Source organism: Lissotriton vulgaris, chromosome 7 (assembly GCF_964263255.1).
Source record: "Lissotriton vulgaris chromosome 7, aLisVul1.2, whole genome shotgun sequence".
NCBI lineage: Eukaryota > Metazoa > Chordata > Amphibia > Caudata > Salamandridae > Lissotriton > Lissotriton vulgaris.
Genome location: NC_141695.1, coordinates 1568114 through 1581545, shown reverse-complemented (window position 1 = coordinate 1581545; position 13432 = coordinate 1568114). Strand labels below are relative to the sequence as shown.

The 13432-nt window shown below is 49.9% G+C and overlaps 1 protein-coding gene across 1 annotated transcript in view; it reads right to left on the bottom strand.

Annotated features, from left to right (window-relative positions):
• The window catches only part of LOC147700476 (NXPE family member 1-like), a 160345-nt gene that overhangs the window by 90088 nt on the left and 56825 nt on the right, over nt 1–13432 (bottom strand). The window contains exon 3 of the mRNA XM_086929644.1: nt 1338–1399. Coding sequence (XP_086785770.1) covers nt 1338–1399 — 62 coding nt within the window. The remainder of the gene's footprint in view (nt 1–1337; nt 1400–13432) is intronic.

Here is a 13432-nt window from a genome sequence, read left to right as displayed (position 1 = left end):
CGTGTAGCGCTTTTCGTTTTCGCTCTTCCAACGCGCAGCGCCGACACAGGCTGCAGGCTCTCTGGTCTCGGGCCGTTCACAAACGGCAGGGGTTCGGGCAATGTGGGTTTCAGCACCATCCCACCCTCGTCGCCAGTGTCGCGCCCCCCCAATTTACCAGAGGAGCCTGGAGTAGTAGGTGACACGTCTTTATTCTCTCGTGTCCTACTCACAACTAACTTCGCTCTATGACCCACTTCCTCTTCCTCCCCACGCCCCTTCCTCTATTGCCTGTCCTGTCGCAGACAGGGGTCAAGCAATCACGATACTACACCCGTCAAGCAGGTGCTGTGATGATAAAAAAAATGGGACAAGCAGGAGCAATGCTGAAACATAAAGCAATGTGCCTGTATAAAAACCTGAAAGTGGGCACTGTGCTAAAACATAAAGCACAGCGCCCATTTATATAAAAAGTGATGCGCATGGCGGCCCATAAAGCAGGCGCTATAGTGATAAAAAAGAACATGAAAGTGGGTGCCATGCACTATCAGTTGCTGAGCAGATTACAGTTGGTCCAAAACACTGCGGCACGCCTCGACTCAAACGCCCCCCCCCCCCTGAACTACCTCTCTTCCTCTCCTATAACAGCTCCACTGGCTCCCGGGACGCAAACAAATCACATTTAAAATCTGTTATTTTGTGCACAAGGCCTTGAAGGGCAAAGGCCCCGCTACCTTGCAAGGAAATGTAACCACTACATTCCCACTTGGTCACTTCAATCGGGAACTAAATCTCTGCTTCTTGTACCATGGTTCAAAAATCGCGAGCGGGTGGGAAAGCTTTCTTTCATCTAGCCCCTCTCTATTGGAACCAGCTTCCTCTCCATCTGTGGCAATGCCCCGACCACCTTCAGTGCAGAAGGCTCCTCCATGGCCGACGGCAGCACCTCCTTAGCGCAGAGATACGCCTCCGGGGGTGATTCGGCCCTTTATAAATGAAATAAATAAATCGAAGAAGAATAAGTGATGTTGAAGTAATGGGGTACATCCCTGGCCCCCGTGAGCTGTGTGGGTACCGCAGTTCCTTATTAGAGCCTTTGCAGCTGCCTTCTGGTCTCCAGTGTCAGCAGCGCATATTCAGACATGCCACAAACCAGCGTAGAAAATGTAATTCAATTTAAAGCTGAATAAATAACTCATTACATTTACCCAAATGCCCCCAATACAACTACTCAGCCATTTATCTCATTCACATCAGTGCTTTCTCTTTTAGCCTCACATTGCTCCCTCACATCCCTGGTGAGATAAATGTATCAAAAATGTACAGCTACTAAACAAGTTTTTAGAAGGAAGACTCACTTGAACACTTCAGAACATTGAGGTCTTGTAAGCCATGAGGAATCACTGCTCGGATACGAGATCTGGAAAATTAGAAAAAACATTGAATTAACAGAAGCAGGAGTAACATCAAAGCATGGAAGGGATGGCTCAGCGAGCTCTGGGGGGCTCAGCGAGATCTGGGGGGCTCAACGAGGTCTTGGGGGGGCTCAGCGAGGTCTGGGGGGTCTTAGCAATGTCTGGGGGGGCTTGCATGACATCAAAGCATGGAAGGGATGGCTCGGTGAGGTCTGGGGGGGCTCAGCGAGATCTGGGGGGGCTCAGCGAGGTCTGGGGGGGGGCTCAGCGAGGTCTGGGGGGGCTTAGCGAGGTCTGGGGGGCTTGCATGACATCAAAGCATGGAAAGGATGGCTCAGCGAGGTCTGGGGGGGCTCAGAGAGGTCTGGGGGGGCTTGCGTGTCACACCCCAAAGCTAGGAAAGGATGGCTCAGCGAGCTCTGGGGGGCTTGCATGACATCAAAGCATGGAAAGGATGGCTCAGCGAGCTATGTGGGGGTTGCATGACATCAAAGCATAGAAATGATGGCTCAGTGAGGTCTGGGGGGCTTGCATGACATCAAAGCATGGAAAGGATGGCGTAGTGAGGTCGGGGGGGGCTTGCATGACATCAAAGCATGGAAAGGATGGCTCAGTGAGGTCTGGGGGGGGTTGCATGACATCAAAGCATGGAAAGGATGGCTCAGTGAGGTCTGGGGGGGCTCGCATGACATCAAAGCATCGAAAGGATGGCTCAGTGAGGTCTGGGGGGGCTTGCATGACATTAAAGCATGGCAAGGATGTCTCAGTGAGGTCTGGGGGGGCTTGCATGACATCAAAGCATGGAAAGGATGGCTCAGTGAGGTCTGGGGGGGCTTGCATGACATTAAAGCATGGCAAGGATGTCTCAGTGAGGTCTGGGGGGGCTTGCATGACATCAAAGCATGGAAAGGATGGCTCAGTGAGGTCTGGGGGGCTTGCATGACATCAAAGCATGGAAAGGATGGCGCAGTGAGGTCTGGGGGGGGCTTGCATGACATCAAAGCATGGAAAGGATGGCTCAGTGAGGTCTGGGGGGGGGGTTGCATGACATCAAAGCATGGAAAGGATGGCTCAGTGAGGTCTGGGGGGGCTCGCATGACATCAAAGCATGGAAAGGATGGCTCAGTGAGGTCTGGGGGGGCTTGCATGACATTAAAGCATGGCAAGGATGTCTCAGTGAGGTCTGGGGGGGCTTGCATGACATCAAAACATGGAAAGGATGGCTCAGCGATCTCTGGGGGGCTTGCATGACATCAAAGCATGGAAAGGATGGCTTAGTGAGGTCTGGGGGGGGGGTTGCATCACATCAAAGCATGGAAAGGATGGCTCAGTGAGGTCTGGGGGGCTTGCATGACATCAAAGCATGGAAAGGATGGCTCAGTGAGGTCTGGGGGGGCTTGCATGACATCAAAGCATCGAAAGGGTGGCTCAGTGAGGTCTGGGGGAGCTTGCATGACCTCAAAGCATGGAAAGGATGGCTCAGTCAGGTCTGGGGGGGCTTGCATGACCTCAAAGCATGGAAAGGATGGCTCAGTGAGGTCTAGGGGGGGCTTGCATGACATGAAAGCATGGAAAGGATGGCTCAGTGAGGTCTGGGGGGGCTCGCATGACATCAAAGCATGGAAAGGATGGCTCAGTGAGGTCTAGGGAGGGCTTGCATGACATGAAAGCATGGAAAGGATGGCTCAGTGAGGTCTAGGGGGCTCGCATGACATGAAAGCATAGAAAGAATGGCTCAGCGAGGTCTGGGGGGGCTTGCGTGACATCAAAGCATGGAAAGGATGGCTCAGAGAGGTCTGGGGGGCTTGCGTGACATCAAAGCATGGAAAGGATGGCTCAGAGAGGTCTGGGGGGCTCGCATGACATCAAAGCATGGAAAGGATGGCTCAGCGAGGTCTGGGGGGCTTGCATGACATCAAAGCATGAAAAGGATGGCTCAGTGAGGTCTGGGGGGGCTTGCATGACATCAAAGCATGGTAAGGATGGCTCGGTGAGGTCTGGGGGGCTCGCATGACATCAAAGCATGGAAAGGATGGCTCAGTGAGGTCTGGGGGCGGCTTGCATGACATCAAAGCATGGAAAGGATGGCTCAGTGAGGTCTGGGGGCGGTTTGCATGACATCAAAGCATGGAAATGATGGCTCAGCGAGCTCTGGGGGGGCTTGCGTGTCACACCCCAAAGCATGGAAAGGATGGCTCAGTGAGGTCTGGGGGGGGCGCTCGCATGACATCAAACCATGGAAAGGATGGCTCAGCGAGGTCTGGGGGGCTTGCATGACATCAAAGCATGAAAAGGATGGCTCAGTGAGGTCTGGGGGGGCTTGCATGACATCAAAGCATGGAAAGGATGGCTCAGTGAGGTCTGGGGGGCTCGCATGACATCAAAGCATGGAAAGGATGGCTCAGTGAGGTCCGGGGGCGGCTTGCATGACATCAAAGCATGGAAAGGATGGCTCAGCGAGCTCTGGGGGGGCTTGCGTGTCACACCCCAAAGCATGGAAAGGATGGCTAAGTGAGGTCTGGGGGGCTTGCATGACCTCAAAGCATAGAAAGGATGGCTCAGTGTGGTCTGGGGGGGGGGGCTCAGAGAGGTCTGGGGGGACTTGTGTGTCACGCCCCAAAGCTAGGAAAGGATGTCTCAGTGCGGTCTGGGGGCTTGCATGACATCAAAGCATAGAAATGATGGCTCAGTGAGGTCTGGGGGGGCTCACATGACATCAAAGCATGGAAAGGATGGCTCAGCGAACTCTGGGGGGCTTGAATGACATCAAAGCATGGAAAGGATGTCTCAGTGAGGTCTGGGGGCTTGCATGACATCAAAGCATAGAAAGGATGGCTCAGCGAGCTCTGGGGGGGCTCGCATGACATCAAACCATGGAAAGGATGGCTCAGTGAGGTCTGGGGGGCTTGTGTGTCACACCCCAAAGCATGGAAAGGATGGCTCAGCGAGGTCTGGGGGGGGCTCAAAGAGGTCTGGGGGGCTTGCGTGTCACACCCCAAAGCTAGGAAAGGATGGCTTAGCGAGGTCTGGGGGGGCTCAGCGAGGTCTGGGGGGGCTCAGCGAGGTCTGGGGGGGCGTGCGTGTCACACCTTAAAGCATGGAAAGGATGGCTCAGTGAGGTCTGGGGGGCTTGCGTGTCACAAGCTCAAACCATAATAGTAAACTCAGCCTTTAATGCTCCTGACGTCATTGCATTTGTTAACAGTAACACCTGAGGGTGCAGCCCTTAGAAACAGGTGACTCAGTGCAGAGTCATTGTACGCCAAAGGCACAAATGGCAATGGTCCAGGGTCCCACCTCCCTAGAGGCTCCTGTGAAAGTCATCTCTCTCTTTTTCTCCTCTGTGACTCTTAATTTTAGCCTTGCTCAGACTACCACTGCTCCCTATTTTGTCACTCTCTATCCAGCCTAAATCACCCCATTCCACCTTTCTGTCTCTCTTTCTCTACCGCGCCTACTTCCTGTTCTATCATTGCTCCTTTCTTATATGACACCACCCTCACCCCCCACCACCACTCACTCTCCTTCCCTATCTTTCTCTGATTTTTCTCTGTTGCAGCAAGAAGGCTTGTTGGGAGGGTGTGACATGGCTCCACCCAAAATGGCCTCCGTCTGGCAGACTCAGTCACCCTTAATCTAGGCCGGGGTGGAGTTTGCGGAGTTGAGGTATGAAGGAGTCGGTGAAGTCGCAAAAAGACTCAATGCAGAGTTTTGCTTGGGGCGGAGTTTGCCTGCTCACCCATTCGCGCTGCAATGGGAAAGCGGAGTACGTTTCCAAATCACACACGTTCTCATGTGCGTCCTTGCATTCCAAATCACACGCAAATGGCACCATGGGGTCCGCTTGGGTGTGCCCATCTTGTTTTTAAAGTCTCTGTTATGGTACTGGGCCTAAATCTTAATCCTACTGTAATCTCTTTAATCACATGTGTACCCCTCATTTTTATTTTTAATATTAGTGTGTGTCTTTTTCTGTTTGTGTATTATACGTTTATGGGACTTTCTGTATTTTATTATTTCCTCTTACATTCTTATTTGCTTTTCATTTTTTTCTTCTCACCCATCCAGCACCATGGCATAGGGAAGACAGCTACATTGCGGGCAGCGCCTCTGCCCAGGTGTGCAGCTCCAGGAGATCTTTGGTGAGAAGGAGGTGGCAGTACTAGTCTTTTCGTGCAGCGCCACCTCCCTCTTATGCTGTTATCAGGCTTCAGAGCCAACAGCGGATCCCCTCCGGGGGAGCGTTGGCTGCACTGGGGGAGGGTGCGCGGGTGCATGTGGTGCACCAGCCAGGTTTGGCGCACCGCCCAGAAGCTGACGCACCGCTGGCCGGATATCCTGGAATACAAACAGGACCTGCTCAACCTGCTAGGTGACGAGATTCTGGGGCTAGTGGGGATTAATTATTTGTTGTGTTTCTATTCTAAAATCTGTAATTTTTTTCCAAATAGCATGCTGCTCAGACTCAGAGGGAAGTTACATGTAGTTTACATTTGAATATTATTGTGTGATCCAGTGTCTAGTTTTCCTAGACAGGTGCTCAGCGCTTCCTATCCATATTCATCATTGGCGCTCGCTTTGGCTGGATAATTAAGAAGCCATTGCAGACTGTCCTCTTGTCACCATAGTGAAGCAGTGATGACAGTGAGTTAGAGCTCTCTGTGACTTTGTTAATGCGGCTCGTACAGTCCCAAGCTAGCAGTGAGGTGTAGTATGCATCAATGCATTGCAAAAAAGGGAGACTGAGCTGGTCCATCAAGGGGGTTGAACGTGTGATGGAGAAATGAGAATAGAATCAAAGATCATTCACTGGGAGGCATAACTTCCAAATGAAGTTTGGTCAAGGAAATTTAGAATAGGGATTTTAGGATTAGTATGGGCAACTCAACGATAGTCGATAGACTCAAAACTAGTTCTATAGGTGACCTGTTTTAGAAAAGCACAATTACGTGACTGCGCTTAAATGGCATAATATGTTTGTGGGGATTAACTTAATCAGTAATTAAAAAAAAAATCGTATTATTTCTTACATGAGCACCTAGGGGCAAGAAGAGCGATGCTGTTGAGGGTCTGGGAGACGCTGTTTAGGAGTCGCTGACCACCAGCGCCGCTGCTGAGGGCTCTGCTAACCCAACTAAGTCCTATTATTGATTTATTACTTTCCTAATGTTGGGGTTTGTTATGATAGTTGTGGGCTTAGGGTATATTCTTGGGGTATATTGGAATGTTGGTACTAGGTGCCAGGATGAGAGTTTCTGCATGGAGGCTGGTGTTGCTGGTGAAGAATGAAACACCATAGTTACAAGCCCCCATCCCCTCCACATTGTTACTTTGCAGGGCGTTGTGGTGGTGATACAGGCTTCACCTTATTTACAAGGCAGCGTTAGGCATCGCTTAATGCTGCTTAATGCTGCCTTGTAAATAAGGCACCCTTTCACACTATACTTAGTATGAAAGGGGATGGCACTGGCTCTGGGTGTTGCTGTGGGTGTTGCTGTGGGTGTTGCTGTGGGTGTTGCTGTGGGTGTTGCAGTGGGTGTTGCTGCGGGTGTTGCTGTGGGTGTTGCAGTGGGTGTTGCTGTGGGTGTTGCTGTGGGTGTTGCTGTGGGTGTTGCTGTGGGCGTTGCTGTGGGTGTTGCTGTGAGTGTTGCTGTGGGTGTTGCTCTGGGCGTTGCTGTGGGTGTTGCTGTGGGTGTTGCTATGGGTGTTGCTGTGGGTATTGCTGTGGGTGTTGCTATGAGTGTTGCAATGGGTGTTGCTGTGGGCGTTGCTGTGGGTGTTGCTGTGGGTGTTGCTGTGGGTGTTGCTGTGACCGTTCCACTGCAGCACCTATTGATTCTGACGCTGCCCCATATTAACAAGGGTTGCGTGAATATGGGACAGCACCAAAATTAAGACCAGGGAAAACCTGGTCTTACCCTGGTGAAAATGTTTGTTGAAAAGGCTTTCTTTTTCCTGCTCATGTGTAACAGTTGAGTTCACGAGAGAGAGGTCATGGTCTCATGGACCCACCCCCAATGTTGTGTGCTGTCCCATTCATTTTCATTCATACCGTATACCAGCAGTTTTCCATGACAGTGCAGCATGGCTGGAAAAAAGTATGAGGTTCCGCTCCCAGTGCATTTGCCAACCAACAGCACATGTCTTTCATTGAACGCTGTTCTACACATGGCTTGTCCAACATTGTGCGAACCAACCACATGCAAAGAGTAATATTTTTGTTAGAAGACACTGCAGCAGTAACTGAACTGTAGTGATGTATTGCTGTTATAATTAAAGGGTGGCATATATGGCATCTAAAATATTTTATTTTAGCCACACAGACCACCAGTGATGCCGGCTCCAGTGCAGCTGAAGGAGGCGAGTCAGTTGGAGGAGGAGAAGTGATGACAGGATGGGCAATTATACTCACGAGCTACTACCAGGGGGTCATCAACTTGTAACCGTGACTCCCCCTGACCCCCCAGCTTTACCAGCTGCAGAGGTAGTTCAGTTATTATGGCCTCTTCTGTCAGCAACTCACCAAAAGCTCGCATAATGAGCACTTCTCTGGCTCTTCGAGCAGTAGCGGCCCCTCCCCCCAGCGCCTTGAGACCCTTCCGGGTGAGTAGCGCGCTTTACAAATTACCATGATTGATTGATTGATTGATTGATTGATTTATGGCTTGAGGTAAATGTGAAATAATGTAAGGTTAAAAGAAAGGAAAATGGTATATGTGTGAAAGGGGGCAGGATACAAGGGTGTATGGGCAGGTAAAGGGATAGATGGGTGAAAGGATGGCTAGAAGAAAGGGTGGATATTGAATGGATAAAGGATTGGACATTTTGGTGAAAGACTGGATGAGATAAAGTAAAGCTTAATTGTGTTGGCTATGGGTGAATTAGAATGAAAGGATGGATGAATATTTTGATTTTTGTAATGAATAACCAAGGCAGCTCTTCTCATGGTGAGGGGTATAGTGCTCATCTACTTTACTTGTAGGGTTATGAAATGCTATGGTTCAAATTGTGGGGTATTTTTTTATTTGTGTTCTATTTCCTTGACTCACTGTATTTTTTAAGTGAGCCAGAAGTATTCCACTCATGGTGATCTTGTATCCGTCTGGGATGGCGATGGCGATGTCAGGTGCAGAGGAGGCGTTCATCCAGGTTTCAGTGAGGAAGGCGACTGAGGATGTTCCCTGTGCACCTGTTAGTAATTGCTGAAGGGAAGCATGGCATTGCTCCACACCAGAGGATGCAGGGACCTGGATTGAAGGACGGCAGCAATTGATATTGGAAAAAGGACCTACTTGACTGATGGATAACAAACTGTTAAAGTCAGATCAACAAAGGCTTGCACAACTTTGTCCATGGGAAGTGGGGTGGAAATTGGGAATAACTCCATATGAATAGTACATGAAATGAAGTATACTGACAAGATCTGGACATCTCCGTCAATGATTCTGTAGAAAATGTACAGGGTTGACTGAATATATCCAAAGACCATAAGAATAATGCAACCGCAAAGAACAACTGCTTTCCCAATTTATAACATACTAGCCTACCCGTCGCGCGTTGCTGCTCTCTTTGCTCTCCTGTTTCATTCGAGTGGGCTTGAGCAGTGCGTAATTGTTCGGTTTCCAATCTTGATTCTCGTTGCTCTCCTGTTTCATTTGAGCGGCCGTGAGCAGTGCGTAATCTATCTGTTTCCAATCTTGATTCTCGTTGCTCGTTTGTTTGTGAAGAACAGGCTTGAGCAGTGCATACTCGATCGGCTTACAATTTTGATTTTCGTTGCTTGTTCATTTGAGAAGGAGGTGCTTGACTAGTTTGTGTTCGAACAGCTTCTAATCTTGCTTCCCGTTGATCGGTTTCCAATCTTGATTCTCGTTGCTCTCCTGTTTCATTCGAGCGAGCTTGAGCAGTGCGTACTCTATCTGTTTCCAATCTTGATTCTCGTTGTTCGTTTGTTTGTGAAGAACGGGCTTGAGCAGTGCATACTCGATCGGCTTACAATCTTGATTTTCGTTGCTCGTTCCTTTGAGAAGAACGTGCTTAACCAGTTTGTGTTCGAACAGCTTCTAATCTTGCTTACCGTTTCTGAAGCTTGTAATGGCTTTTTTCTTTCGTGCTTTAGATGTAATTCGACAAATTGATTTCCGTTTGGGGGGCATACCTGTTGACGATGCTCGCAAATTCGCTGTCAATTTTAGTATTAGAAAGATTATGAGGGGCCTTCTGGGTCGATTTAAAAAAAAATTGCCAGAAACCTTTGCGGGAGTGTACTCAACAACTTCCCAAAGTTTCATGGCTATCTGATGAATGGTGTAGTAATGCATAAAGTGTTGTTTTAATTCTGCTTATTTATTCGAGTGCTTATGGATACACGGTATTTTTTGTTTTTCCATCTAGTGCGTACACAAATAAATCATAAGGGTTTCCGACGCGTGAGCTGGCCACATACAGTTGTCCATTTGAGAAGCACGATTTCTCCAAATGTAGTCCACACACTTGCAGCGATTGTCCTTGTGCTTTGTTGATGGTCATTGCAAAAGCGATTCGCACCGGAAACTGTAAACGTTCAGTATTGGAAAGATTATGAGGGCCCTGGAGAGCCGGGGGCTGATATTTAACACATTTTTATTTTGCCAGAAACCTTCGCGGGAGTGTACTCAACAACTTCACAGAGTTTCATGCTGATCGGATGAATGGTGTAGTAATGCATAAAGGACAAACGGACATACTTTCGTTTTTATATATATAGATGTTCTGAATAAGGTTGTACTCAAACAGGGGTATGTAAATGAAGGGGGTCAAAGATTGATAAAAATTGAGGGACATACATTATAAGTTGCATCAGCGCACTTCTCACAATACCCCCAAAGACAAGAGATCCATCCCCTAAGCCACACCCATTAGCTGTGTTGAGAAGCAGACCAACACAATGCAAGATCTAATTATTGCCATGATATCAAAGGAGGGGTACAGATGCACCTTGCGTTTGGGGTGCGTAGTTCAAAGTCCACTGCAGGAGAAGGTAGAGAGGCAGGCAGGTTATTAGAGTGGGAAGTTTTTCGTAACCTTTAAATCTGTGAAGCCGACTGAGGAACTGGAAGTTTCAGTAGACTTTTAGGGGCCTAGTCACAAGCTGTATTTTATAGCATGTTCAGTAGTACTTCAATAGTACTACAAAAGTACATGCAAACCTGCAGGTGTAAGTTTCCACCTTCACCTCTCTTACCTTTTCTATGGCGAGCTCCTAACACATGTACATTTACGATTTAATAGTAAATGTGGCTGGGACAAGGGACAGTGGCTGCTAAAAGGTGAATTGTTACTAATAAACTGAAAAGTATGGGGGGTTTAGGGCGGAACATTTACACAATATAGTAAGCACATTGCTATGCACAGACCGCACCTTTAAAGTTACTACTGACAAAAAGGGAGAGTAAACAGCAGCAAATTACTCCATCTCAGAGCTGAAGTGAGATCAGCACCACAATTGGCCGGCCACTGATACTGCAACACCTACAGGAAGCACACCTCATTGGAATCAATTTCTGATTACCGTCTAGAGGTAAATAGGGCCTCATTTATTAGAAATTACGCATCGCTGCGTGAAAGCAGCGATGGGTCACTTCTCAGTGCGCACTCCTTGCGTCATGATTGATGCGTCATATTTATAATATGATGCATCATGGCGCAAGGAGTTACAGATACGTCAGTATTTCTGACGTATCTATAGGCGCAAAAGTGACACATTGCTGGAGTGTGTCATAAAACGGACGCAACTCCAGCAATATGTACTTTCACATGGGCAATGAAGCAGGCGTAAGATTTTGACGCATTAGCGGCCAAGAAATGGCGCCGTGAAATCTTATAGATTTCAATGCGTCACTTCCATGACCCTTTCTTGCGTCAAAACTCCCCCTTGCATACATTATACCTGATGCAGGTACAATGTGGCGCAGGGGTTTACAAAGGGACACATCTACCTAGATCAGGGCTCCTATCCATGAATGCAGAGCCACCATGGCTCCATGAACTCGACTCAGAGCCACCAGGGCTCCATGAACTCAGAGCTACCAGGGCTCCTGTCCAGGAACACAGAGCCAGGACCATGAACACAGAGCCAAGTCCATGAACACAGAGCCAACTCCATGAACACAGAGCCAACTCCATGAACACAGAGCCAAGTCCATGAACACAAAGCCAACTCCATGAACACAGAGCCAACTCCATGAACTCAGAGCCACCAGGGCTCCTATCCATGAATGCAGAGCCACCAGGGCTCCATGAACTCGACTCAGAGCCACCAGGGCTCCATGAACTCAGAGCTACCAGGGCTCCTGTCCAGGAACACAGAGCCAGGTCCATGAACACAGAGCCAACTCCATGAACACAGAGCCACCAGGGCTCCTATCCATGAATGCAAAGCCACCAGGGCTCCTATCAATGAACACAGAGCCACCAGGGCTCCTGTCCATGAACACAGAGCCCCCAGGGCTCCATGAACTCAGAGCTACCAGGGCTCCTGTCCAGGAACACAGAGCCACCAGGGCTCCTTGAACTCTGAGCCACCAGGGATCCTGTCCATGAATGGAGAGCCACCAGGGCTCCATGAACTCAACTCAGAGCCACCAGGGCTCCATGAACTCAGAGCTACCAGGGCTCCATGAACTCAACTCAGAGCCACCAGGGATGCTGTCCAGGAACACAGAGCCAGGTCCATGAACACAGAGCCAAGTCCATGAACACAGAGCCAAGTCCATGAACACAGAGCCAACTCCATGAACACAGAGCCACCAGGGCTCCTATCCATGAACACAGAGCCACGAGGGCTCCTATCCATGAATGCAGAGCCACCAGGGCTCCATGAACTCAGAGCTACCAGGGCTCCTATCTATGAACACAGAGCCACCAGGGCTCCTATCCATGAACACAGAGCCACCAGGGCTCCTATCAATGAACACAGAGCCACCAGGGCTCCTACCCATGAATGCAGAGCCACCAGGGCTCCTATCCATGAACACAGAGCCACCAGGGCTCCTATCCATGAACACAGAGCCACCAGGGCTCCTACCCATGAACACAGAGCCACCAGGGCTCCTACCCATGAACACAGAGCCACGAGGGCTCCTATCCATGATTGCAGAGCCACCAGGGCTCCTACCCATGAACACAGAGCCACCAGGGCTCCTATCCATGAACACAGAGCCACCAGGGCTCCATGAACTCAGAGCTACCAGGGCTCCTATCTATGAACACAGAGCCACCAGGGCTCCTATCCATGAACACAGAGCCACCAGGGCTCCTATCAATGAACACAGAGCCACCAGGGCTCCTACCCATGAACACAGAGCCACCAGGGCTCCTATCTATGAACACAGAGCCACCAGGGCTCCTATCCATGAACGCAGAGCCACCAGGGCTCCTATCCATGAACACAGAGCCACCAGGGCTCCTGTCCATGAACACAGAGCCACCAGGGCTCCTATCAATGAACACAGAGCCACCAGGGCTCCATGAACACAGAGCCACCAGGGCTCCTACCCATGAACGCAGAGCCACCAGGGCTCCTACCCATGAACGCAGAGCCACCAGGGCCCCTATCTATGAACACAGAGCCACCAGGGCTCCTATCCATGAACGCAGAGCCACCAGGGCTCCTATCAATGAACACAGAGCCACCAGGGCTCCTACCCATGAACACAGAGCCACGAGGGCTCCTATCCATGAACACAGAGCCACCAGGGCTCCAACCCATGAACACAGAGCCACCAGGGCTCCTACCCATGAACACAGAGCCACGAGGGCTCCTATCTATGAACACAGAGCCACCAGGGCTCCAATCCATGAACACAGAGCCACCAGGGCTCCTATCCATGAACACAGAGCCACCAGGGCTCCTATCCATGAACACAGAGCCACCAGGGCTCCTACCCATGAACACAGAGCCACCAGGGCTCCTACCCATGAACACAGAGCCACCAGGGCTCCTATCCATGAACACAGAGCCACCAGGGCTCCATGAACACAGAGCCACCAGGGCTCCT